Source organism: Mesocricetus auratus, unplaced genomic scaffold (genome assembly GCF_017639785.1).
Source record: "Mesocricetus auratus isolate SY011 unplaced genomic scaffold, BCM_Maur_2.0 Super-Scaffold_100027, whole genome shotgun sequence".
Classification (NCBI taxonomy): Eukaryota; Metazoa; Chordata; class Mammalia; order Rodentia; family Cricetidae; genus Mesocricetus; species Mesocricetus auratus.
In genome coordinates this window covers 434,599-459,172 of record NW_024429208.1, presented here as the reverse complement: position 1 = coordinate 459,172, position 24,574 = coordinate 434,599, and the positions used below count along the sequence as shown (strand labels likewise).

The following is a 24,574-nucleotide window of genomic DNA, read 5'->3' as shown; positions in this document are numbered from 1 at the left end:
GCAAGACATGTATTAAAACCAGACCTGCCTACATGTAGAATACATGTAATCCTGTTGCTTTTTTTTTTTTTTTTTTTTTACTTTATAAGCCTTGCGCTGGTATGACTAGATGCTGCATCTTGGGAGTGCTCTTGGTCAGAGTCCTGGTGCTGTATTTAATGTGCAGTACCAGTATTTAATGAAGCCTCTTATTAAAACTCTTTTTTTTTTTTTTTGGTTTTTCGAGACAGGGTTTCTATGTATTGTTTTGGAGGCTGTCCTGGAACTCGATCTGTAGACCAGGCTGGCCTCGAACTCACAGAGATCCACCTGCCCCTGCCTCCTAAGTGCTGGGATTAAAGGCGTGTGCCACCAACGCCCGGCGCCTCTTATTAAAACTTATTCATGGTCATGGTGATTCTCTTGGTGACCCCAGATGCATAACCGCTTCATTCCAGATTCCATTATTTTATCCTTACAGTTTTTGTTATTGTTGTTCTTTTCTAAAGTTATATTCTAGGGCACTTACATTTCCTTTGGAATAAGACAGATTATTGTTATTTTTGGTTTTTAGGCATCTTGTTAGGTAGCTTTGGCTGGCTTTGAATTCCTTATATAATTCTCTGTCCTCAAGCTGGAAACCTTCTTGCCTCCACCCCTGAAGTTCTGGGATCACAGGACATATGATCCCAGGCCTGGCCAGAACAAGATTACAAGTAACATACACACAATGCCAAGGTTTCATAGAAAATATAACTTTAGTAAATTCAACTAAAGGAAGAAATGCTCTGGGGTGACGATCTTATCCTGAGAACAAAGCACCAGAGGGAACAAAGTGGCCAGAGTGTAAGGAGAAGGCATCAGAAGACCAACATCTTCACCTTCCAAGAGGAGGAATGCTGTTGCTGAGTTGCCAGAAAACAAAAAGGTCAAGAATCTTCCTTTTCCTGAAACCTATGAAGAAAAAAAGGACTCGTTATATTTAACCAAAAAGAATTTCTAGCAGTGTGAGATGAGATAAAAATCCCCTGAAGAGCCAGGCATTGATGGCACACGCCTTTAATCCCAGCACTCAGGAGGCAGAGGCAATCGGATCTCTGTGAGTTCGAGGCCAGCCTGGTCTACAGAGTGAATTCCAGGACAGCCTCCAAAACAATACAGAGAAACCCTGTCTTGGAAAACCAAAAAAACCCAAAACAACAACAAAAAAACCAACCAACCAACCAACAAAACAAAACAAACAAACAAAACAAAAAAAAACCCACAAAACAATAAAAAACCACTGAAGGACTTTTTCTTACGATAGGGATGGGTGAGCTTCCTCCAAAAATCCTTCAACTCTAACCTCAAGGCAACTAATATCTAATTATTTATTACCTTGAAGTGTGCAAACATTTTCCAGGACAGAAAAAGCACTAGCCAAGAAAATGAAAAAGATAAACTGGACCTCATAAAAATTAGACATGTTGTAGCTGGACATAGTGGCAAAGAACCCTACAGATGCTGGGAATGCAGCATTCACGAAGACCTTAAGAAACTGGAAGTTCGGGGCTGGAGAGATGGCTCAGAGGTTAAGAGCACTGGCTAGTCTTCCAGAGGTTGTGAGTTCAATTCCCAGCAACCACATGGTGGCTCACAACCATCTATAATGAGATCTGGTGTGTATTCCAGAACACTGTGTTCATAATAAATAAATCTTAAAAAAAAAAAGAAACTGGAAGTTCAAGTTCTAAAACTAAAAACATAGCATAGTCAAAAATTACAAAGAAGTACCATGAGAAAGGAGAAATAGACATCAGATCCACAAAAAAACAGTAGCTATCAGAATTGCCACACATAAACATGTTTAGTATGTTTCATATACTTTTAAAGAACAAAAGGAGCCATTTAAAATCAGCGGGACCTGAGGAGGCGGCTCAGTGGTTAAGAGCACTCATTGCTCTTGCAGAGAATCCAGGTTTTATTCCTAGCACCCACATGGTGGTTCACAATCATCTGTAACTCCAGTCCCAGGGAATCTGACATGTTTTTCTGACTTCTGTGGGTACCAGGCATACACATGGTGCACTGACATACATGTAAGCAAAACACTCATACACATGAAATAATTTAAAGAATTTTTAAAATGACTAATGGGCTAAACTGTTCAGATGATTCATGAGGTTTGAAAAGAAGCAGTAATAACCAAGGGGCTGAGGAGAAGGCTCAGCTGGTCAAGTGTCTGCTGCACATCCATGAGGACTTGAGTGTGGATTCCCAGCACTGATTTAAAAATAAAAACGATGCTGGATGTCACGGTCTACATGTATAGCCCACTTGGGCTGGGAGGCTTGGGACAATGACAGACAGGAGGAATGTCTAAAGCTCACTAGGTAGCCAGCCTAGCCTGTGCTCCTGGTTCTGAGACTCTGCCTCGAAAGATAAGGCAGAGAGAAAGCTGGGAGTGGTGGCACACGCCATTAATCCCAGCACCCTGGAGGAAGAGGCAGATGGATCTCTGTGAGTCTGAGGCCATACTTACTAAGAATACGGTGAAACCTGTCTCAAAAAGGAAGGCAGAGATAAAGACACTTGATGAAACCACCCAACGCCTAACTCAGGCCTTCACATGTACAACTACACAGACACGTGCATATATCCCCATGAACACACGAGTACATCACGCATCCAACACTCACCACCATACACACAGACAGAATTAATGACCTATAGGAAAGATGTGGGGAAATACCCTGAAGACAGTACAGGCAGAAACGAGATGGAAAGCATGGAAGACAAGATGAGAAATGTGAAAGTCTGATAACTAACTCGAGAACATGGGGGGCAAGCCATGCTGGAATGAAATAACAGCTGATACATTTCCAAGGCTGATGAAATATAAATTCTCAGCTTCAGAAAGCCAACTAAGGGGCTGGGCATGCAGTTCAGTTAGTAGAGTGCTTATGTAGCTCTCATGAACTCCGAGTTAGATATTCAGCTCCACAAGAAACATCTGTGGTACACACATCTGGAACCTGGAACCCTTGCATTTAAGAGGTGGGTGCAGCAGGATGAGATCAAGAAAGAGAAAAAGTCCATTAAAATCCTAAACAGGAGCAAATAGAAGAGAGCTCAGGGTACAGTTGAGGGCAGAGCGCTTACCATGCCTGGGACCCTGGAATAAAGCTGGCAGTACCCCCCAGGAAGAAAGAAAACAATAACAAAAAGCAAAAATACAGAAACTACATCCTAATGTTCTGCAGTCGAACTACACAACAACCAAGACAAAGATGGTTTCAAACTACTCCCGACCATGTTCTTTGAATCATGCAAGATTAACTATGTAAGGTCATTCCCTTTGCAGTGGAAGATTTCTTCATATCGTGCCACTGTGCAAACCAACCTCTGTGTTTTAAATTTTTGTTTCTAGTGAGCTTTTTGTGTGTGTGTGACAGACTCTCAGTGTAACACCACACCCAGCTTTTCCTTTTACGTATCTTAAAAGCTTTACTTCACTGGCTGTCAAGAGTAACAGGGGATCTAAGTTCAGTTCTCAGCACCCACATCTCACTGCTCACAGCTACCTGTAACTCCAGCTCCAGGGGATTTTATGTCTCTGGCCTTGGTGGGCATCTGCACATTCAAGTATAAAAACGCCTACAAATAACTAAAATAAATAAATAAATAAATAAATAAATAAAAGCATCTTTGTAACAAGCCAGGTGGAATGGCACATACTTGGATCTCAGTATTCAAGACGCAGAGGAAGAACTGCTTAAGGTTTAAGACCAACCTGGGCTGTATGGTTGAGAGTTCAAGGCTAGCCCTGGGTATGTAACGAGCCCCTGTTTCAAAAAAAACACAATAAAAGGGGGCTACAAGCTTCCCTATTATGGACTGGACAAAATGAAATACTTAGTACAACTCTGCCATGGCTTTTGCTTGTAAACACTGAGAAGGGGCAGAGGGAGGGAGAAAAGATCCTCACTTGCAGTTGATGCAGGTATAGAAGACAGTCTGTCCTTCGTCAGCTGAACGCATCTGTCTGGTGTGATAGGCCATTCCCTCATGACCACATCGAGGGCATCGCCTGTCAACCTAGGAAGAAAACAGATGGTAATGGAGACCCAGTCACAGTAACTCTGATTTCCTACAGCAATCAGACTGTTACAACCCGCCCCCTACCTCCAACCCAGGCATTCTCCCAGGATGGAGTACAAAACCAGGTCTCCACACAATCACCTTTCCCTTGTTCTCTGGAAGCCACTCATCAACTTACCACTGGTCCCTGGGATTCAGGCCCTTCATCCACAGACGTGGGTATAGCCGTCCCCAGTTTGTGGAACACGACTGATGTCTTGACAACCTTCCCTTCGAAATCTGCACAGGAAGTAGAAAATCAGCAGATATGGTGGAGGAGGCAATGAATCCCAGCAACACTCTCACAGGTGGTCATGTGGGAGCCCACGAGTGACTCGTCTCCATCTGGAGTCTATTCCGACATATAAGACATTAGAGTTCAAGCTTGCTTGCTTCAGTGTCATTAAGAGATGTGAGAAAGTTCTGATTAAGCCCATGGAAAAGAGCATATTATCTGACTAACAAGCCTCTGATGCCAGCTGTAGGCACACAGAGAGATAGGGAATGAAGCTGCTTGCTGCTAGCAGGACTCACATCCTGCTCCTCTAATTCAAGGTAGAGCAGGGGGGCTGGTTTACGGACTATGCTGGTCTTTGTTCCGCTTTGCCTCTAGTCTGTATATTAACAGGTTCTAAATTAAACTCAGGGCTGTCCGGTGTGCTGAAAGGCACGGACCGGGTAGTCCGCCCGAATCTATCCTGTGTTTCTGACTCTGTTTCTTTTATCTGCCATTTCTCAATCCTCACCCCCCCTACTCAGGTAACCCAGCTGATTCGTTGGGGCTCCGCCAGGGTCACATCCTCCCTTCGGGTTTCTTCTCTGGGTCAGTCTGACCCACAGATTCCAGTTCTGGGTCTCGCGACCCTAAGCCCAACCAATGCTGAGCTCAGCCCCACACCCTCCATCACCACCACGGACCCTTCCACCTGGACTCTCGGCTGCTCCCAGCGTACAAACCCCTCACCTCGTACGTCTATGGAGAAGCCACAGCGAGGGCAGACGACAGTATCCTGAGTTCCAGGCAGCGGCAGGACCGAGCCGCAATCTGGGCAGAAATCTAAGTCTGATTGAAAGTTGGAGACCCGGCTAGCCAGCTCCATGGCGGAGGAGAGCTGGGAAAGGAAAGAGACGTTCATTAGTGAGACGTAGAGAGTCTAGCCTTGGAGGTGGGTCCCCATCGCGTCCCGGGCGGTAATTACCTAAGTCCACCTCCCACGGGGTCCTCCGACAGCTGCGTCTGCACACGTCCGGAACCTCAGCGTGTGGGGAAGCTTGTGCGGCGGACCCGGACGCAGGCGGGAAGCCACTAGAGTTCAGATTCCCAGCGGCGGGCTAGAGCGGCCCACCGCGGGGCAGCGAGTGCGCCTGGCGGGCTAGAGCGCCCTCGCGTCCCAGCGGCCGTTGGGTAGTGGCGTCATAGTTAATGGCGCCCTTGGTCGAGCGAGCCTCAGGCAGGGAGCTGAACCTCTGACGGGAGGGAATTGGAGGTTGCACACAGTCTAGGAACTGTGACGTCGACTAAGCGGAGGCAAGTAGCCGGTGTCGGGCCACCCGCTGCTTTCCCGCTCCGCACGAATCCTGGACTGTTTGTTTTCGCAGGGGAAGGGGGCGGGAGCGGCCCTGTAAAACTACTGATTTTTTTTTTCTTCCCCCGCCAGCCACTGATTCTGTCGGGTTAAGAGAACTATGACTCTCTCCCTGGGGCTTTTTTCTCCCCCTTTTGCGGGGCTGCTCAGTGTTCGTTGCGCGTCCCTTTGCCTCCCCCTACTGGTTGTCGCCTTCCTAAGGATTTTAGGAATTTGGAAGTGGTGGAACAAGTGAGATTAAGGCTCTTGGCAGACGACGGAAGCTGGCATTAATCAAAGCGCCTCATGATTTACTAGGGATTAGGTTTGGCTTTCTCTGGCAGACCAACTTCCGCCCCCCTAAGCTGCCATTCACCTGTGGTTAAATACTTGGCATCCGCTAAGTGAACAATAGGGCAAATGATTCATTCACCTGAAGGCTACAAAGTGAGGAAAACTTGTGAAGAAGAAGGACCAGTTTGAAAACAGCGTTCCCAGCCCTCCAGCAGCCAACACAATTGCCATGCTAGTCTTACAGGACACAAACTCTACTCTTTTCTTAGGAGAACCCCTCATTTGTCTTCTGTGCATGCAGTTACTGTGCGATAAAACGCTGGGGAAGGAGTTAAAAAAAACCAGCAAGATGTCGAAATGGACATCATTTTACTATGACCCTGCCATTTTACTTAGGGGTGAAATTGGGTGTCATTTTGCTTGTCTAACAAAGCTCTGTTGCTGAGCCCATGATAGTAGGGCATTTTAAATTTCAAAGTAGAATTTGAAATTAACCCCACTTCCCCTTTAAAGATTGACATTAATTAGACGTCCACTATGGTTTGACTGATACCTTTAATGCATTAGGCATGAAATTCCTTCCCCCCACCCAAAAAAGCTGTCTGCTCAATAAATATCGAACCCTGTGCCAGGTTTAGAGCTGAGACTGGGATTGCATACTTGAAGTCTGTGTTCTCCCTTTCAATGCAAATGAGTAGTCAGAATTCAGAGAAAGAACACTCGTAGCTGCTTGAGCCAGGGATATAAAGTCTACAAGGATGTCCCTGTATATACCTTCATATACTTCATGGAGCACAGGTACATGCTTTAATGAAAAATAAAAAAAGATGCAGCATGCCTGTGTGGTGGCACATGCCTTATCCTAGCACTAAGGAAGCTGAGGCAGGAGGATTGTGCGTTTGGGACCACCTTGGGCTGTAGAGCAAGGTCTAAGCCAGCCTCAATATGTAGTAAATGCATTTCTTTCTTTCTTTTTTTTTGGTTTTTCGAGACAGGGTTTCTCTGTGGCTTTGGAGGCTGTCCTGGAACTAGCTCTTGTAGACCAGGCTGGCCTCGAATTCACAGAGATCTGCCTGCCTCTGCCTCCCAAGTGCTGGGATTAAAGGCGTGCGCCACCAACGCCCGGCAGTAAGCGCATTTCTATACTGTGTGTGTGTGTGTGTGTGTGTGTGTGTGTGTGTGTGTGTGTCTGCTGGGATGGACCCCAGGGCCTTGCTAGGTAAGCCCTTTACTACTCAGTTAAATTCCTTCATAACTGAGGAAAAAGATGATTAGCTACCATGTGATAATAAAGTCATGATTTTAAGACTTACAATCATAGTACTATATTTGATGGCTTGTGCAATAAATGAAAGTAAGGACACTGGCTGCTCTTCAGAGGACACTGGTTCAGTTCCCAGCATCCACATCACCTGAGTGCTCACAGCCATCGATAACTCCAGTTCCGGAGAATCCAGTGCCCTCTTCAGGCCTCCACGGACACCTGGCATGCAAGTGGTGCACAAACATAGATGAAAGCAAACATTCATACTCATAAAATAAAATATTTTATAAAGAAGAAATGCAGGTGAGATGGTCATTAGTTTTTGGAGGTAGGGTCTCATAACCTATCCTGACCTAGAACTCATAGTACTCTTCCTGTCTTGGCCTCCTAAGTGCTATAACAGGCATGAAACTTCCAGGTCAAGTACTAGGATGGTAATTTTTTTCAATCTCAAACTATGAGCAAGTAAGAATGTCTAAGAAGGGGTTGGAAAGATGGCCTGCTGGTACCCACATGACAGCTAACAACTGTAACTCCAATTACAGAGTTTGAGTGCACTGCATGCATGTAGCATATGGACACATGCAGACAAAACAGCTGTATGCATTGAAAATAGAAATAAATAAATATTTTTAAAAGGGAATGTCTAAGAAGTCAGGCAAAATATTAGCTATTAGAACCTCTCCAATGGGCGTTGGTGGCACACACCTTTAATCCCAGCACTTGGGAGGCTGCTGGCAGGCAGATCTATGTGAGTTCGAGGCCAGCCTGGTCTACAGAGCGAGTTCCAGGACAGCCTCCAAAGCCATGGAGAAACCCTGTCTCGAAAAACCAAAAAAAAAAAAAAAAAAAAAAAAAAAAAGAACCTCTCCAATATTATAAACAGTTACTTATAGATTTATATTATAATTCATATACTTCTAAATTTCAACATCAAAATGTTACATATGGATACCACAATATAGTGATGGACTTTTACAAATATTTTTAGGTTTACTTCTGTGTTTTGAGTATTTTGCCTGCATACGTATACCACATGACATGCCTGGTTCTGACAGGTCAGTAGGGGATGTCTGATTCCCTGTAACTGGAGTTACTGATGGTTATGAGCTGCCATGTGGGTGCTGAGTCTCGGACCTCGGTCCTTTGAAAGAGCAGCCAGTGCTCCTGATCACAGAGCCATCTCTCCAGCTCCCAATAGTGACTGATTTTTTTAAGTGAGTTGTAAAGATGAAAACTCCCCAAAGGAAGGGAAAAATCACTGTGATGAGGAATACTAGAAAGACTTCATAGCAACCAAGGGGCTTACCTATAAAGGGCAGGTAGCTGACACTTACTGAGAATTTCCCATGCACTCTTTACACTAAACCGTATTTGATCTTTGTGACCCTGAGAGGTAGATCTGCATTTTAGTTAACTTGCCCTGTATCATACTTTGAGGAAATAGTACAATTACGGTTTAGTTTTGTTCCTGTCAGCCTTTGCTTTTGACTATAGTTTGAGGATCCCCAGGCTGTGTGCTAGGCAGCTTCAGTGGCTTAAATGCGACCTCACAGTAAACTCAGCTTGAGCAGGAGTGACTCATAGAAACTTGGTAGTCTTCACTTGTGGTGCCATTGGCCAGATAAACACACCAACAGGGCTGCAAAGCTTGACTGCAGGGTTTCAACGCAGACTAGTCTCAAAACAGATTGGAGTGGAGGATGATTGACAGTGCCAGTCAGTCAAGCAAAGGACCAGATGATCCAACAAGAATAGAATTTCAGAACAAAACAAAGTGAAGATGCTGTATGTGCTGATAGAGGCACAAAGGGCCTGGCTGGAAAAAGCGCAGAAAGACAGTGAACTGACCAAACGAAAAACTAGAACCATCTCAGAAGGCTTTGAAACTGAATGGTCTGGTTTGGGAGTCCTTAGGCCACCCCTCACCAAAGAGCCTGTCCCTTCCCTCTTTCAGCCCCAGATACAAGATTCTGAGTGGTTCACACTGAGTCCACAGAAGAGGTATGCTTTCAGTTCATATAAAGAGAAGGCTCTTCATTGTCTTGCACAATGGAAAATGCAGTGGCTTCTCAATGGAGAAATGGCCCTTGTTCTTCGACAAATATTTGAGTTCTCTGCCTAGGAAGATAGGTGAGCAAATTTGGCATCTCCCACATCCCAATCTACTTTTGTTTTTTTTTTATCTTCCAGATTGGCTTGGGCAAAAGCATCCAGAGACCCTAGGATTGCAGAAGGTCAACAGTCTCCACTAGAGAAAAGGCTCCTGGTAAATAACTTGTATCCTGTAGTTTGGAGCTATCCAGAAAAGGAACCTGATGTTTAAAATCCTTTGCACAGGTGACACTTTGAGGTAGTACTCCTATAGCAGCAGCTTTCACTTTTTTGTTTTGTTTTGTTTTTAGAGACAGTGTTTCTCAATGTATCCCTGGCTGTCCTGGAACTCCCTCTGTAGACCAGGCTGGCCTTGAACTCAGAGATCCTCCTGCCTCTGCCTCCTGAGTGCTGGGATTAAAGGCATTTGTTATATATATATATATATATATATATATATATATATATATATATGCTAAATCTGCATGTTCCTCTGTTCGACAGAGGAGGGCATTGAATCCCATTATAGATGGTTATGAGCCACCCATGTGGTTGCTAGGAATTGAACTCAGGACCTCTGGAAGAGGAGCCATTGCTTTTAACCACTGAGTCATCTCTCTAGCTCCTCAGCTTCCACTCTTGTAAATTATCCCAACCCTAACTTCCCAAACTCTATATTTTAAAAACTAGTTACTTATTGGTGATGGGTACTGGGTACTTTCAGAACAACCAGACTTACCTAGGAGCATGAGGTTTAAAATTTAAATTATTGCTCTAAAATAAAAGGTGTGTGTGTGTGTGTGTGTGTGTTTGTGTTTGTGTGTGTGTGTGTGTGTGTGTATGTGTATTATCATCTGCTTATAACTTTAATTCTGGGATTGAGGCATGTGCCACCATTCCTGGCCCAAGACTCCCTCCTTAATATTATTAAGGAGGGCAAACTGCTTTTAAGTGTTTAAAGGGAAAATTATAAAATTCTGAACCTCACTTTGACAGAGTCTTGATGGTGTACATACCACAGCAGCAAGACACTTGGTAACTCAAAAGTACCAAGAGGAGAGCAAAGCACTCTGCAGGGAGCAAGCTCATTCTCTTGACTACTGGCTTGCAAAAGCAGAGTCTTATTATAATAAAAAAATAATGGAAATTATGAAAAAAGAAGACACCAGCGGTGACACAAAGATGAAAGTAGAAGAGGAAATACCACCAAGCACAGATGGAAAAAAGCTGCATTATTGGGTGCCCGAGAGAGAGAAGAAACAAATAGAAAGGTACATTCTTAGAACAGGCCAGGCCAGAGAATTTAAGAACAAAGCCTGGAGACAGACACAACCCCTCAGTAAAACAATACTACCCAAAATTGTGCCAGAAACGCAGATCGTCCCAGAAGCACAGAGAAGAAGGCAGGTCAAGGAGAGAGAACTGCACCAAATTAAAGATCATCAAGAACGCATGATTCGAGGGAGGGAACTTCTAGAGCAAAGACTCAAAGACAGGATCTTGAGAAGGAGCCAGAGCCAGATTCCTCTACCTGAGAGGCGCAGTCGAGTGAAGAAAGAGAGAAAGGAGTTTGAAAGGGTGGTTGCTTACCCACTCTACCAGCCATCCAATACAACTCGAATTAAAGTGGATATCCTTAGGGAAAAATCTCAGGATGAAGAAGAAGCGAGCACAATTATAAAACCTTATGGAAGGAGATTCTTGGCTGTGCCACCCTTTTTGAGAACTCAAATAGGAAAAATAAAGGATCAGTAAAATTTCAGAACTTTGGCGATGAAACTGTTTCTTTTTTTGCCTTTTTCCAGACAGGGTTTCTCTGTGTGGCCCTGGCTGTCCTGAAACTCACTCTGTAGATCCTGCTGTGCTGCAACTCAGAGATCTCTGCCTGTCTGTGCCTCCCGAGTGCTGGGATTAAAGGAGTGTGCTGCTACACCTGTAACTCCAGTTCCAGGGGATCTGATATCCTCATACAGACACACATGCAAGTAAAACACCTCAATGCACATATAACAAGGATAAATAAGCCATTAATTCAGCAGAAACTTCTACACAACCCTGAAGAGAAGTCCTTACCATTGAGTAGTGAAGAACTCATGATGTGTCTCACTCTACTAGCAGGTAACATGTGGCGAGGGTCATGATAAAGGTGCATGTAATTACTGTACAAAAGAAGGATTCTTGCCTAGGTGAGCAGGAGGAAGAGGAAGATTAGTAAAGGAACTATAGTAGGCATTCATATTTCATCACTTGCTGTCACCTACTTAAGTAACACCTTCCCTTAGCATAGATTATCCAGAGTTAAGCAAATCCAGCCTTTCAGACATGTCTTCAGAGCTCATTGAAAACCATGAAGCAAAGTTTTAATTTAGGGAGAATTTATTCACCAAGGTGAATTCAGCAGATTATCTTCCCATTCAATTAATTTTCTTTTTCTTTTATTTTTTGAGGCAGGGTCTTTCTATTATGTAGCCCTGGCTGTCCTGTAAATCAATATATAAACCATGGTGGTTGCAAACTCACAACAGATCCACCTGCCTCTGCTTTCAGAGTGCTGGGATTATGCATATGGGTGTTTTGTCTGCATGTATGTCTGTGCACCATGTGCATGCTTGGTATCCAGGGAGGGCAGAAGAGAACATCAGATCCCCTGGAACTGAAGTTTACAGACAGTAATGAGCCATCATCAGGTGCTGGAAATTGAACTTGGGTCCTCTGGAAGAGTATCCAGTACTTTTAACCACTCAGCCATATCCCCAGCCCTATCAATTCGTCTTCTTTGTTATTGAATTTATTTGGTGAGTGTGTGCCTATGCATGGGTGTGTGTGTGTGTTAGAGGACAGTTTGTGGGAGACAGTATTATCTTTTCACCATTTGAGTCCCAGAGATTGAACTCAAGTCTCCAAACTTAGCAGGAAATGCCTTTACCTACTGAGACGACTGGACAGTTGATCTTCTTGACAACACCAAAGATTTGAGAAAGTAGGGATTCATAGTTGCTGAGTAGAGAACCAGAGAAGTAAAACCTGGGTGTCCTAAGGATGTACACTCAGTCTGTGACACTTTTGATAACCCAGGGTCTGCACTGCGGGATGTCACTGGCTTTATGCTGTACAATAGAACTTCTTGCACTACTACAAATGTCTTGTGTCTGTGTTCTTCAGAAGAGTAGCTACTTTCTGCATGTGGCCACTGACTATTCAGAACCTGGCTAGTGCCCCTGAGGAACTGAATTTATTGTGTGTGGTTCTCATTTGGTTGAATTAAAATTGCCACAAATGGCACTGCCCACCATATGTAGTACTGTCCCTGCCTTCTGGTTGACAACACTCCATCAGCTTTCTGTATTTGACACTACTTGATGGTGTGAGAAGTTACTGCTCATCTTACATTAGTGTCAGTCTAGTTTCCTCTAATTCTTTTTTTTTTTTTTTTTTGGTTTTTACGAGACAGGGTTTCTTTGTATTGTTTTCGAGGCTGTCGGTCCAGCCCAGCCTCGAACTCACAGAGATCCGACTGCCTCTGCCTCCCGAGTGCTGGGATTAAAAGGCGTGCGCCACCACCGCCCAGCTAGTTTCCTCTAATTCTGAGGTTCACTAATCCCTTAAAGAGACTGAAAGAGTGCTGGAGACAATGTCTTTATGGAAATAACTGAGTCTATCTGTAGAAGCAGTGATACAGAATCTTCCAAATTAAAAAAAAAAAACCACCCAGGACCAGACAGAACTCACTGCTGAATTCCACCAGACACATACAGATTGACTAAGGCTAATGTGTTGTTTTGTTTTGTTTTTTCTCTTTTGGGAGCCTACCACCCTGCTCCCAAGTAAATACACAGAGACTTATTCTTACTTATGAATGCCCACCCTTAGCTTGGCTTGTTTCTAGCTAGCTTTTCCAACTTAAATTACCCCATTTCTCTTTAACTATGTTTTGCCTCTGGGCTTTTTACCTTTCTTTATTCTTTCTTTCCCACTGTGGCTGGCTGTGTGGCTGTGTGGCTGTGTGGCTGTGTGGCTGGCCTTTGTTGTCATCCTCTCTTCCTTTTCTCACTCTTCCCTCTTCTCCTGAACCTGGAGTTCTATTTATTCTCTCTGGCTTCCAGCCCCCTATCCCTCTTCTGCCTAACTATTGGCCATTTCAGCTCTTTATTAGACCAATCAGGTTTTTTAGACAGACAAAGGAACAAACAGCTTTACAGAGTTAAATAAATATAATATAAAAGAATGCAACACATCTTTGCATCATTAAACAAATATTCCACAGTATAAACAAATGTAACACATCTTAAACTAATGTTCCACAGCACTAGATGCTCCTCAAATTATTCCATAAGATAGAGAAGGAACATTACCAAACTTATTTTATGAAGCTAGCCAAACTGCTTAACACTAAAAATTATAGCTCAATTCCTCTGGTGAATATGGATACAAAAATACCTATAAACCAAGCTTAACATATATTTTTAGAAGTCATATACCATGGTCAAGTTGGCTTCATTCTAGGAACACAAGGATGGTTCAACATATGCTAACAGTAAATGTAATACATCAGGTAAATAGAAACACACAGATATCTCAAATTCAGAACAGGCTCTTAACAAAGTTGTCTATCTACACAAGCCCCCCCCCCAAAAAAAGAAAGAAAGGAATATACCAAAACCTACAACAGGCTTTGCATGACAGAACTATCGCCACCATCCTTAGTAAGTGAAGAAAAACTCAAAGCATTTCCTGTAAACCAGAATGAGGCAGGAGTGCCCACTCTCTCCACTCTTCCACGTAGTCTGTGCCAGAACAGCAAGGCAGGAGAAAGATGACCTTATTCTGATCTACAGACAACACAAGAGCCATATACTTAAAAGACCCTTAAGGTTCCACCAGTAAAGTGTTAGATCTTATAAACAATTTCTGCAAAGCATACAAAATCAGCATAGCAAACACTAGCAGTTTTCTGATATACAAACAAAGCAACATGCTGAGAAAGAAAACGTTACAACTAAAATGATTTCTTGCTTTACATACAAATAGTAGAACTAAAAAATTTTTTTTTGCTTTTTCCAGACAGAGTTTCTCTGTGGCTTTGGAGGCTTTAAAGGCGTGTGCCACCACCATCAGGAGAATTCTTATTTAAATATAAGAAGACTTTATATGTGGAATTGGAGGTTATGATATCACAGTCATGAGCTGAAACCACAAATACATCAATATCAGGTCCCATAGAGTATCCACTGGGCACAGGAGCCACTGGCCACTCTGCAGCTGGTCGCTGTGGTTGAGACAGCTTCTATGCTGTTCTGGAATCTCAGTGAGGCAATGTCAAATGCTCTCTATGCAATTCCCACTTTTCCTTATCCCCAGGTGCTGAAGCAAGGCCCAGCATGTGGTCATACCCAGCTGCAGGAATGCTTGGGAAAGTGATAGCTGGACTTGACTTCTGCCTCATTTCTAGTCTCCACTGTAGTGGCTCTCAACCTGTGGGTCATGTGCACTTTGGGAATCACCTAAGACCATGGAAAACACATATTGCTCATGGTCGTAGGAACTGAGACATAGCTAACATTAACCTAAGTGGGAGTGGAGCATGAAAACATTTCCTCTTAAAAATCAGGATGAGGTAAAGAGTGTTTGTCTCCCCCCCCCCTTTTTTTAAAATAAGCTCTCTCATGTAGCCCTGGTTGGCCTAGAATTCACTATTTAGACCAGGCTGGTCTTGAACTTACAGAGATCCACCTGCCTTCCAAGTGCTAGATCAGAGGTGTGTGCCACCACACCTGGTTTATTTTTTCTACTCTTATTTAAGTTAGTTCCTTAAATCTTAGCCAGAGCAGTAAGATGGGACCCCAGTAAAGGAAGACATCAAATAATCTTTATTTGTAGATGACATGATCTTATATTAAAAAGTATGTAAGATAATTTCATCAACCCCTAAATAAAGGGGTTAAAGACCTCTATAGGTAAAGTACTATATGCCTAGGAATAACCTAAATGAAGGGGTTAAAGACATCTATAGGCAAAGCTGTAAAGCTCCAAAGAAGCCTGGACATGGGGCTCATCTGTAATCCAGTGTTCAGGAAGCCAAACCCTGGGGCCAGTCTGGCCTACATAACTATTGAATCAACTAAACAAACAAAAAACAATTAAGAAATGGAGGGCCAGTGGTGGTAGCGCACGCCTTTAATCCCAGCACTGCAGAGACAGAGGCAGGTGCATCTCTGTGAGTTCAAGGCCAGCCTGGTGTACAGAGCTACACAGAGAAACTCTGTCTTAAAAAACAACAGAAGAAGAAGGAGAAGGAGGAGAAGGAGGAGGAGGAGGAGGAGAAGAAGAAGAAGAAGAAGAAGAAGAAGAAGAAGAAGAAGAAGAAGAAGAAGAAGAAGAAGAAGAAGAAAGGGAGACTATAAGATCCTTTGTGAACACTCAGATACATACTAGAAGATATTCATGAATATACAGAATTAGTATTCTGAATATGGCTGTAATACTGAAAGAAATCTAGAAATTCAGTGTAATCACCACAAAAATCCCAATGACACTTTTCAAAGAACTGGAAAAAGCAATGCTAAGATTCATATGGAAGAACAAAAGACCTTGGGTAGCCAAAGTAATTCTTGGCAGGAAGAGCAATGCTGGAAGTATTACAGTGCCTGTCTCAAATTAACAATCAGCACAGCATAGGCACAGAAGCAGGCAGAGGATGCAGAAATAATCTGTGTTATAGCTACTTGGCTTTCAACAATGGTTCCAAAAGATACATTGCAAAAACAAATGGTGTAGAAACATAGCATTCATTGCTATTACCTGGTTTTAAAAAAACAACTCAAAATAGATCAAGGATTTAATGTAACAAAATTCTGAAACAGAAGAAAACACTGGGAAAAACTCTTCCAGATATATGAATATGCCATTTTCTAGAAGGCCCATAAACTAGAAAGCATCAGACTCTACCATGCACAGGAGTCCTCTGGATATTTCAATATTCAGGAAGTCTGATGCAGAGCTGAAATTCAGAATTTATAACAGGCTAGGGACAGAGGCTGGTGGTCTTCAGATCACATAGAAAGACTGGTGTATACAAGGAACTACTATGCTATGCATCCATTATGTCTTGTTACAGAAAAGATTTCTGGAGCCAGATGTAATAGTCTAAACCTACAATCCCCATGCTATAGAAGCTGAGGTAGAAAGATTTCTTGGATTTCAAGGCCAGGCTGGGTTTCTGTACTAGTTATTTTCCTCACTGTTGTGACAAAATCCTGACAGAAGCAACTTAAGGATTTATTTTGGTTCGTAACTTAAGAAAATACAGACCATCTTGGCAGAGAAGTATGATAGAGCTCATGGCATTAGGGATATGTGGCTGGACTTCTCACATCTCCATTGAATAAAAATCAGGTAGAATACTGGCTCTTATCTGGCTTTCTCAATTTTCTTGTTTAATTCAGTCTAGGATCCCTGGCTATGGATGGTACCAACCAAATTCAGGGTGGGTTTTCCGTCTTCAGTTCATTCTGTCTGGAAACCCCTCCAGTACATTCCAGATGCATTTCCTATGAGATGCTAAATCCAGTCAAGTTGATGGTGAAGGTTAACCGTCACAGCTTCTCAGTTCAAAGCCTGCCTGGGATACAGTGTGAGATCCTGTGCAACAACATCAGCAACATCAGCAACATGAGTTCTGGGCTCCATGATCCACAATCAAAATTATGGGTCTGGAAACAGACCTGGGCACTTTGGAACAATATTTGTGGTTATTGGTATCAGAGGTAAGAGCAGCACACATGGTGGAGAAGGGTCTTTAGGCAAGTTTCTAAGTCTGCCTACAGATGTACAGCAGGATCAAGAAACAAGAAGAGATATATGGGCAGGAAGAAAACTAAATGTCTTCACGAATCTCTCCCTTTAGCTGGCATCTCTCTGATTCTTAACTGATAAGAGTCTCCAGAATCATCAATATGGAATCTCTGTCCTTTCTTTTCACACGTGCTTTACAAAAAGGTAGTGTTATTACACACAATCCCAGATTGGGCAAGCACAATGCACATGTGTGCCTCAGAGTAGCAAGATATGAAATAGGCACATTTAGCTAGGGATTGGAATTTGCCAGAGAGACAAAAACCCTCAGAAAACAGCCCCTTCCCTACCTCTGTTCATCTTCTTCCTCATCACAATGGCAACCACAGCTCCAGTGACCACAACTCCAAGGAGAATCAGACCAGCAGTGATTCCCTCAATGGGGATGGTGGCCTGGGGTGTCTCTAGGAAAGCAAGGAAGAGTGAAGACCTGATGTCAGCATTTGACCTCGTTCAGGTCTTCAGATTTGATTCTAGTTTCTCTGGCAACAGATTCTATGCCCATCTCCTTACCCCATTTCAGAGTGAGAGGCTTGGGCAGTCCCTCATGATACACATGGCATGTGTATCTCTGCTCCTCCCCAGAAGGCACCACCACAGCTGCCCACTTCTGGAAGGTTCCATCCCCTGCAGGTCTGGTCTCCACCATCTCCATGTCCTGGGTCTGGTCCTCCCCATCTCTCTGCCAGGTCAACATAATCTCTGAAGGGTAGAATCCCAGAGCCCAGCACCTCAGGGTGACATCACCTTCAGGTCTGGGGTGATGGGTCACACGTGCCTTTGGGGCATCTGAGGAGAAGAATTGGAAAGTCATGCATTTTGTGTTCTTGCTAAGATAACGCAGTTTTACTCATGTGACCATCCTGGCAACGCACAGGAGAACTGGGGTGGAAGAGTACACATTGGGGCAAGTAGCCCAGACTCAGACATCTGGAAGTTTGTTCCTTGGCAAATTCTAGAATGAGGTTACAGCAGTCCAGTAGACTCCAGGTCTTCCACTGGCAAACATAGTTTGGGATCCTAACTAGGTGGGGGCTGAAAGAGTCAGCACCGCCAGAGTCAGACTCCAAAGACATTGGGAACCCAGAAGCACTTCCCCTTCCCAATGACAAGGTGATAGGGAATATTCTAGCTGATCCCGTTTTCCTCTTTCCTCGAGAGACGAGCTCAAGTCCCAGGGCAGTGCCCCATGGGCCCTATGGCCCCTTTGTACCTGTGCGCAGCAGTGTCTCCTTGCCTGCCTCCAGGTACCTGAGGAGGGTCTCCACGCACTCCACCTCAAGGAAAGCCCCAAAGAACTCTGCCTGAAGAGTCTCCTTCCATATTTTTCCGGTGATCTGAGGCGCAGAGTCAGCCACCCTCCACGTTTTCAGGTCTTCACTCAGGGCCATGTAATCTTGGCCATCATAGGCATGCCGACTGTACCCTCGGAGGAAACTCCGGTCCGACCCAATGGTGCAGCTCTCCAAGCACTGCATAGTGTGAGAGACTGGCCCCGCCCCCGCAGTTAGCTCTGCTCACCTAGCCCCGCCCCGCGGAATGGGATTTTGATCTAACCTGAACCACAGAAACCTAGCCACAATCCCCAACTCCAGAGCTGAGGATCTCCGTGGGTCCTGCAACCTCAAGGCTAAATCTAGGTCCTGGGGGTCTTGAGAAATTAGAACGGGGACGGGGACCAGGATGGGCCATGACCTCCGACTCAGGGTTTCTCACCTTCCTGGCTCTGGTTGTGTTCTTGGACCACGGCCTGTAGGAGAACTGGTACATTATGTTGTCTGTTCTTGACTTTCAGTGTCCATTGCTCCCAATGCTCTGGTGGCATCTTCTCCACCCATGGCGCCCGTGGCTCCAGTCTCTGACTCTGCACATCACTGTCGAAGTTCACAAACTGCGTGTCGTCCACGTAGCCAACGAAGATGTATTGGGGTTCCCCGAGGCCAGGCCGGGATACGGCTGTGCCAAGATAGCTTAGCGTGTGTGAGCCTGAGAACAGGGTGCATGATAAGAACCCAACCCTCCTTCCTTCTCCAGGGACCCAGTGTAGAGAAGGGAGCAAGGTGTGGGAATGGAGACCCTAGGGACATAGGGCACAGGAGCAGGGAGGGTCGCACTTCCCTAGTGGCGCACATCTTCTGTCCACTCCCAGGCTTCCTCACGCTGCTCCCAGCAGAGGTCATTTCCTTCTGGACCCTGTACTCACGGGTTTGGGTCAGAGTTGGAGCTAGGGCAGCCAGAAGCAGCAGGAGGAAGCCTCGGGGAGCGGGGGTTCCCATCCTTGGTGTTTCAAAGACCATAGAGAAATTGGGTCCTTGTTCCTCTCTGTGGATTTTATAGCACTGCCTATGTGCGAAGAGACCGCAGTGACTGTCTTTCTCCAGAATTTGGGCATAAAGTGGGAGAAACAATACTTTTTTTTAAAGGCAGAAGAACCTGGCCGCTGGAGGAAATGAGCTGGAGAAATGAAATCCAGGGCTGATGGAAATCCCCAACCCTTGGCTTCCCCACTCTGAAAGACAAAACCTGAGACCACGGACCTTACCATCACCACCTTCCTCCTGTACCTATATCACAGTGTCTCCTGAGGGCCCACTAGGAGCTGTGGCAGTCAGAAATTGTCAGTGTTTTAGTTTTAGGACCTATATATGGCTTTACAAAATAGATCCTCAGTGATATTTTAAGTAGGTTACATCGATCAGCATTTACCTTAGTAAAAAATAAAAAAAAATATAGGTCCTGTAATGGTTTGAATAAAAATGGCCTCCATAGGCTCATTTATTTGAATTTTTAATCATCAAGAAGTGGCATTACTTGAGAAAGATTAGAAGGTGTGGCCTTGTTGGAGTAGATGTGGCCTTGTTGAAGGATGTGTGTCACTGGTGGTGAGCTTTGGGGTTTCAAAGGACCAAGCCAGGCCTAATGGCTAATGGCTCCCGGCTCTCTTTTCCTGTTGCCTGTGTGTCCAGATGTAGAATTCTCAGCTACCTCTCCACCACTATGCCTGCCTGCATACAGCCAGGCTTCCTGCCATGATGATAATGGACTAAATTATCATCTGAAACTGTAAGCCAGCCCCGATTAAATACTTTACTTTGTAAGGTTGTTGTGATCATGGTGTCTCTTCAAGGCAACGAACCCCTGACTAAGACAGGCTGGGTGTGGTGGTCCAGGACTGTAACCTAAATATTTGGGAGTCAGAGACAAGAAGCTTGTCACAAATGCCAGCCTGTGGTACACCCTGTCTCCAAAACAAAGCAAAACAAAAAAGCAAAAATAGGAATAGGGCCAGGGAGAGGGCTCAGTAGTGAAAGGGAGTTGTTGCCAAAGACTACACCTGAGTTGGATCCTGCAAACCCACATAGTAGAAGTTGAGAACTGATTCCTGCAAAGTTGTTTTTTGACCTCATATGTGCATTTGAAGTTGACCTGGCGTAGCTGCCTTGAGAGGCACACATCAAAGGTTTTTCAGGTTAGAGTTCACAGCTCCGGAGTCTTTCAGTTCCTGATGCACTTCCTCAGGCAGTGAAGCACTCAGGCTGCTGTCTATTCCTCTGTATGTTCACTTAGTAGTCAAGGAAGCATGGAAACTTGATTGGACAGTTGGTCTTAGACATTAATCTTGTATATCCTGTATAGCTTGGAAACATCTTTGGAATCTGGCAGCTACAACTTTATTGATCCTGGCTATTGCCACTCTATTCTGTTTCTGATAAGGGCATTTATTAAAAGTCTAATTGCTCTAAAAAATTATCACAGCCTCAGGCTTGCTGTGGCCCCTCAAACCCAAGCTTTGTTCAGTTCCTGGACCAACTATATCAGATAATCTTGACCCAGTAAGTAAGAGAGGGCACTTACATTGGCTTACACTTAGACAGGTTCAGGTTCACACACACACACACACACACACACACACACACACACACACACACACACACATAATGTAAAAAGAAAAGTAAAAAGAAACACAAAAGGGAAAACACAACAGAGAAAACAACGCTAAGGATATAGTTCCTGCCTACCTTGTCCTAAGCCCTGGGTTCATTCATCAGCACCACATAAAGTCAAGTGTGATGGCACACATCAGTAATCCTATCACAGGATGTGATTCCAAAAGGACTGGATGTTTAAGAATGTCCTCTGTTCCAAGTCAGGCAGTGGTGAGACACCTTTAATCCCAGTACTCAGGAGGCAGAGGCAAGCAGATCTCTGAGTTTGAGGCCAGCCTGGCATATGGAGTGAGTTCCAGGACAGCCAGAGCTACACAGAAAGATCCTGTCTTGAAAACCAAAGCAAACAAAAGAGGATCCTCGGTTTCATAGAAAATTGGAGGCTAGCCTGGGATACAGGGAACCCTGTGTCAAACAAAACAAAACAAATTTGCAAAAACTCAAAACAGAAAAAAGATAAAGTGGTTTTCACTTTTTAAGATTTTTTTATTGAGTGTAAACATTTTATAAAATGTGTCATCTAAGGACATTTCCATTTAAGTATATAGTGTAGGTTGAACACATCCCCCAATACCTTTCCCTTTATCTACCTTTTTGTTATTCTCCTTTGTTCCTTTGTATTTTCATTTAACATATACATTATGATTTTATCTACATAGATAAAATCTAGAAATCACAAATGATAGAAAAGGTGATAATTTATCTTTCTGAGACTGGCTTAATTCACTTAATATGATTGTCTTCATTTGACTATTTTCTTGCAAGCTACATAACTGTTATTCTCTATGACTGAAAAAACCCCTTTTCGTGTGTATTTATTTTTTAAAATTATTTTTGAGAACTTAAAAAAAGATTTATTTATTTATTATGTATACAGTGTTCTATCTGCATGTGTGCCTGCAGACCAGAAGAGGGCACCAGATCTCATTATAGATGGTTGTGAACCACCATGTAGTTTCAGGGAATTGAACTCAGGACCTCTGGAAGACCAGTTAGTGTTCTTAACCACTGAGCCATCTCTCCAGACCTTTGTATATATATGTATATATATATGGTCTTTATCCACATCCTAGCCAGTATCTGTTATGTTTTATTTGTGTGTGAGTGAGGGGGGGGGAAGGAGGAAGGGAGGGAGGGAGGGACAGAGAGAGAGAGAGAGATCAAGCACATTGGGTATCAGTCTTCACCTTCTACCTTGTTATAGATAGGGTCTCTTTTTGTTGTTCCTAGATGCATAGGCTACCTGGGCATTCAACTTTCAGGCAATTTTCCTCCCTCCACCTCCCATCTCCCTGTAGGAGATTGTGGCTGCTCCAGATTCTAGGGTCTAGAGGATTCTGCTTTACTTGCATTCTAGTTTGAAATGGGACCTCACCTTTGCACAAGTACTTTACTAACTGAGTCATATCCAGGCCCTGTTCCTTTATTTTATAAATGGCTACCTCTCTGATTAGGATGGGTTGGGATTTTAGTGTAGGTTTAATTTGCATCTCTCCAATAACTAGTGAGATTGTACATTTTCATGTATTTATTGGTTGTTTAATTTTATAGTTTCTTGAATTAGCATATTTACTGATTATTTGCTTTTTTAAGTTTTTTTTTTGTTGTATATTTGAAATACTAATCCCCTGTTAGAAGTACTGCTTGGGAGATTTTCTCCATTTCTGTGGTCATGTCAGAGGAACAGCTGGTGCCAGTTGTTCAGGAGGTCAGTCCATCAGGAAGCAGGAAGATGGGGGAATCGCAGATAGGCAAGGCCCCAGGGCTTGTGCTCCAGACTGTCTCTTGCTACTGCTGTCCCGTTACATTTTGTCTCTGCCATTTTTCTCTGGTATCTGGCATGGTGTGAATGGGTGTGGGGAGATCCCCACTGCCTTTGATGTAGTGTGTTTATCTCATGGAAATATCCTGCTCCCGATTATCTCATGGAAATTAACCTGTGGATTATTATGAAGATGACTTCCTCTTAAACTGCACTGTTCAATTTAAGTAAGGCAGAAGCAGGTGGATCTCTTGAGTTCTCAGTCAACTTGGTCTACAAATCGAGTTCCAGGGAAACCAGGGTTACATAGAGAAACCCTGTCTCAAAAAAATTGATGACTACCTTGGTTACCGTTCCTAGAGCCTTGACCCAGTAGCTGATTGAAGCAGAAACAGGCACCCATAGCTAAACACTAAGCCATACTCCCAGAATTCAGTTGTGGAGAGAGAGGAGAGTTAAGAAATGAACCAAGATGGAGCTGGAGATACCCAAAGAAACAGTTGACCTGACCTAATGAGAGCATGGGAAACCAGCATTGGGCGGAACCAAGTCCTCTGAATGTAGGTGCCAGCTAGGAGGCCAAGGCAGTCTATGGAACCTCTAACAGTGGAGCCAGTTTTTATTCCTAGGTCACAGATGGACTTTGGGAACCCATTCCCTATGGAGGGATACTATTGCAGCCCAGATACAGAAAGGAGGGCCTGGGCCTTCCCCCAAATGATGTGATGGACTTTGATGATCCCCCGTGGAGGGTCTCACTATCCCTGGGAAGTGGGTGGGGGATAGGTTGGGTGGTCGGTGGGAAGCATGGGAGGATGGGAGGATGAGGGAATGGGGGGATGGATATGTAAATAAGAGTGTTTATAAAATTTAAAGTCTTGCCTTTTCCCCTTCCTTCCTTCCTTCCTTCCTTCCTTCCTTCTTTCTTTCTTTCTTTCTTTCTTTCTTTCTTTCTTTCTTTCTTTTCTTCTTTTTTTGTCCTTGCCTATCTGTATCTTGGAGTAGTTCCCCTCCAAAAGTTTTAGTTTGGGGTCTTACATTAAAGTTTTTGACCCATTTGATCCATTTAGAGTTCATTTTTATACAAAAAGACAGTGATCTAGTCTCACCCTTCTATATTCAGGTATCCAGTTTTCTCGGCACTATCTGTTGAAGATACTATTTTTTCTCCAGGATAGGTTTTTCGCATCTTTGTCAAAAAGCAAATGGTTGTAGCAGTGCAGGTTTAATTATTTATGATGACGACGACGACGACGATGACGATGTATATATGTAACAAAAGTGGATGCACATGTCATGATGCACTCGTGAAGATCAGAGGGTAACTTCATGGAGCCAGTTTTCTCCTTTCACCTTTCATGAGATCTGTGGGTTGAATTCTTGTCTCCAGGTTTGGTTGGCATATGACCAGTCCAATCAGGCTAGTTCTGTCAAACAGTTATTTTCCTTGAGACCAACATCTTAGAATATAGCTGAATTCACTGCATATATTTCCTACACCATCAAAGATACTGAAAAGATGTGAGTCCGAGGGTTGATTTAATGAAGTTACATTTTATTGCTTAAAGAGGCACACACTTGTAATCTCAGCACCTGGGACGTGGAAGCAGGAAGATCAGGAGTTCAAGTCTAGATTCAACTACGTATGAAGTTTGAGGTCAGCCCTGGTGACATGAGACTATCTCAGATGAAGAAACAC

The 24,574-nt window shown here is 43.8% G+C and overlaps 3 protein-coding genes across 5 annotated transcripts; 1 reads left to right on the top strand and 2 right to left on the bottom strand.

Moving 5' to 3' along the window:
* Nucleotides 1-718: 718 nt before the first annotated feature.
* Polr1h (RNA polymerase I subunit H) lies at nucleotides 719-5,198 on the bottom strand. The gene is made up of 4 exons (XM_005087195.4): nucleotides 5,063-5,198; nucleotides 4,238-4,338; nucleotides 3,947-4,056; nucleotides 719-933 (listed from the first exon to the last, which is right to left on the bottom strand). The coding sequence occupies exons 1-4, from the start codon at nucleotides 5,196-5,198 to the stop codon at nucleotides 909-911; spliced, it is 372 nt and encodes a 123-aa protein (XP_005087252.1). The 3' UTR covers nucleotides 719-908.
* Nucleotides 5,155-11,077, top strand: LOC101829230 (putative uncharacterized protein ZNRD1-AS1). Of its 3 annotated transcripts, none has more exons than XM_040732274.1 (3): nucleotides 5,155-5,264; nucleotides 9,415-9,561; nucleotides 10,312-11,077. In XM_040732274.1, the coding sequence occupies exon 3, from the start codon at nucleotides 10,456-10,458 to the stop codon at nucleotides 11,068-11,070; it is 615 nt and encodes a 204-aa protein (XP_040588208.1). In that variant the 5' UTR covers nucleotides 5,155-5,264; nucleotides 9,415-9,561; nucleotides 10,312-10,455; the 3' UTR covers nucleotides 11,071-11,077. The 3 variants fall into 3 exon arrangements, with proteins under 3 accessions (XP_040588208.1, XP_040588207.1, XP_040588206.1); XM_040732273.1 differs by having other exon boundaries at nucleotides 9,415-9,574; XM_040732272.1 differs by lacking the exon at nucleotides 5,155-5,264 and adding an exon at nucleotides 8,680-9,225 and having other exon boundaries at nucleotides 9,415-9,490.
* A 5,823-nt stretch (nucleotides 11,078-16,900) lies between these two features.
* Nucleotides 16,901-19,442, bottom strand: LOC101822540 (HLA class I histocompatibility antigen, A alpha chain-like). The gene is made up of 6 exons (XM_040732516.1): nucleotides 19,370-19,442; nucleotides 18,883-19,122; nucleotides 18,380-18,592; nucleotides 17,680-17,955; nucleotides 17,457-17,570; nucleotides 16,901-16,953 (listed from the first exon to the last, which is right to left on the bottom strand). Exons 1-6 carry the CDS (start codon nucleotides 19,440-19,442, stop codon nucleotides 16,901-16,903), a joined length of 969 nt encoding a protein of 322 aa, XP_040588450.1.
* Between the last annotated feature and the right edge of the window lie 5,132 nt (nucleotides 19,443-24,574).

What these genes read in the sequence shown, in the direction of transcription:
- LOC101829230 (XM_040732272.1), top strand. Translation starts at nt 9,005, where the DNA reads ATGCTGTATGTGCTGATAGAGGCACAAAGGGCCTGGCTGGAAAAAGCG. An exon ending in ACACTGAGTCCACAGAAGAG is followed by an intron (nt 9,226 to 9,414) that starts GTATGCTTTCAG and finishes TTTATCTTCCAG; the next exon opens with ATTGGCTTGGGCAAAAGCAT. An exon ending in CACTAGAGAAAAGGCTCCTG is followed by an intron (nt 9,491 to 10,311) that starts GTAAATAACTTG and finishes TCACTTTGACAG; the next exon opens with AGTCTTGATGGTGTACATAC.
- Polr1h (XM_005087195.4), bottom strand. Translation starts at nt 5,198, where the DNA reads ATGGAGCTGGCTAGCCGGGTCTCCAACTTTCAATCAGACTTAGATTTC. An exon ending in CTTCTCCATAGACGTACGAG is followed by an intron (nt 4,339 to 5,062) that starts GTGAGGGGTTTG and finishes CTTCCTGTGCAG; the next exon opens with ATTTCGAAGGGAAGGTTGTC. An exon ending in CTGAATCCCAGGGACCAGTG is followed by an intron (nt 4,057 to 4,237) that starts GTAAGTTGATGA and finishes TTTTCTTCCTAG; the next exon opens with GTTGACAGGCGATGCCCTCG.
- LOC101822540 (XM_040732516.1), bottom strand. Translation starts at nt 19,442, where the DNA reads ATGGGAACCCCCGCTCCCCGAGGCTTCCTCCTGCTGCTTCTGGCTGCC. An exon ending in TCCAACTCTGACCCAAACCC is followed by an intron (nt 19,123 to 19,369) that starts GTGAGTACAGGG and finishes ATCTTGGCACAG; the next exon opens with CCGTATCCCGGCCTGGCCTC. An exon ending in GCCTCTCACTCTGAAATGGG is followed by an intron (nt 17,571 to 17,679) that starts GTAAGGAGATGG and finishes TTGCTTTCCTAG; the next exon opens with AGACACCCCAGGCCACCATC.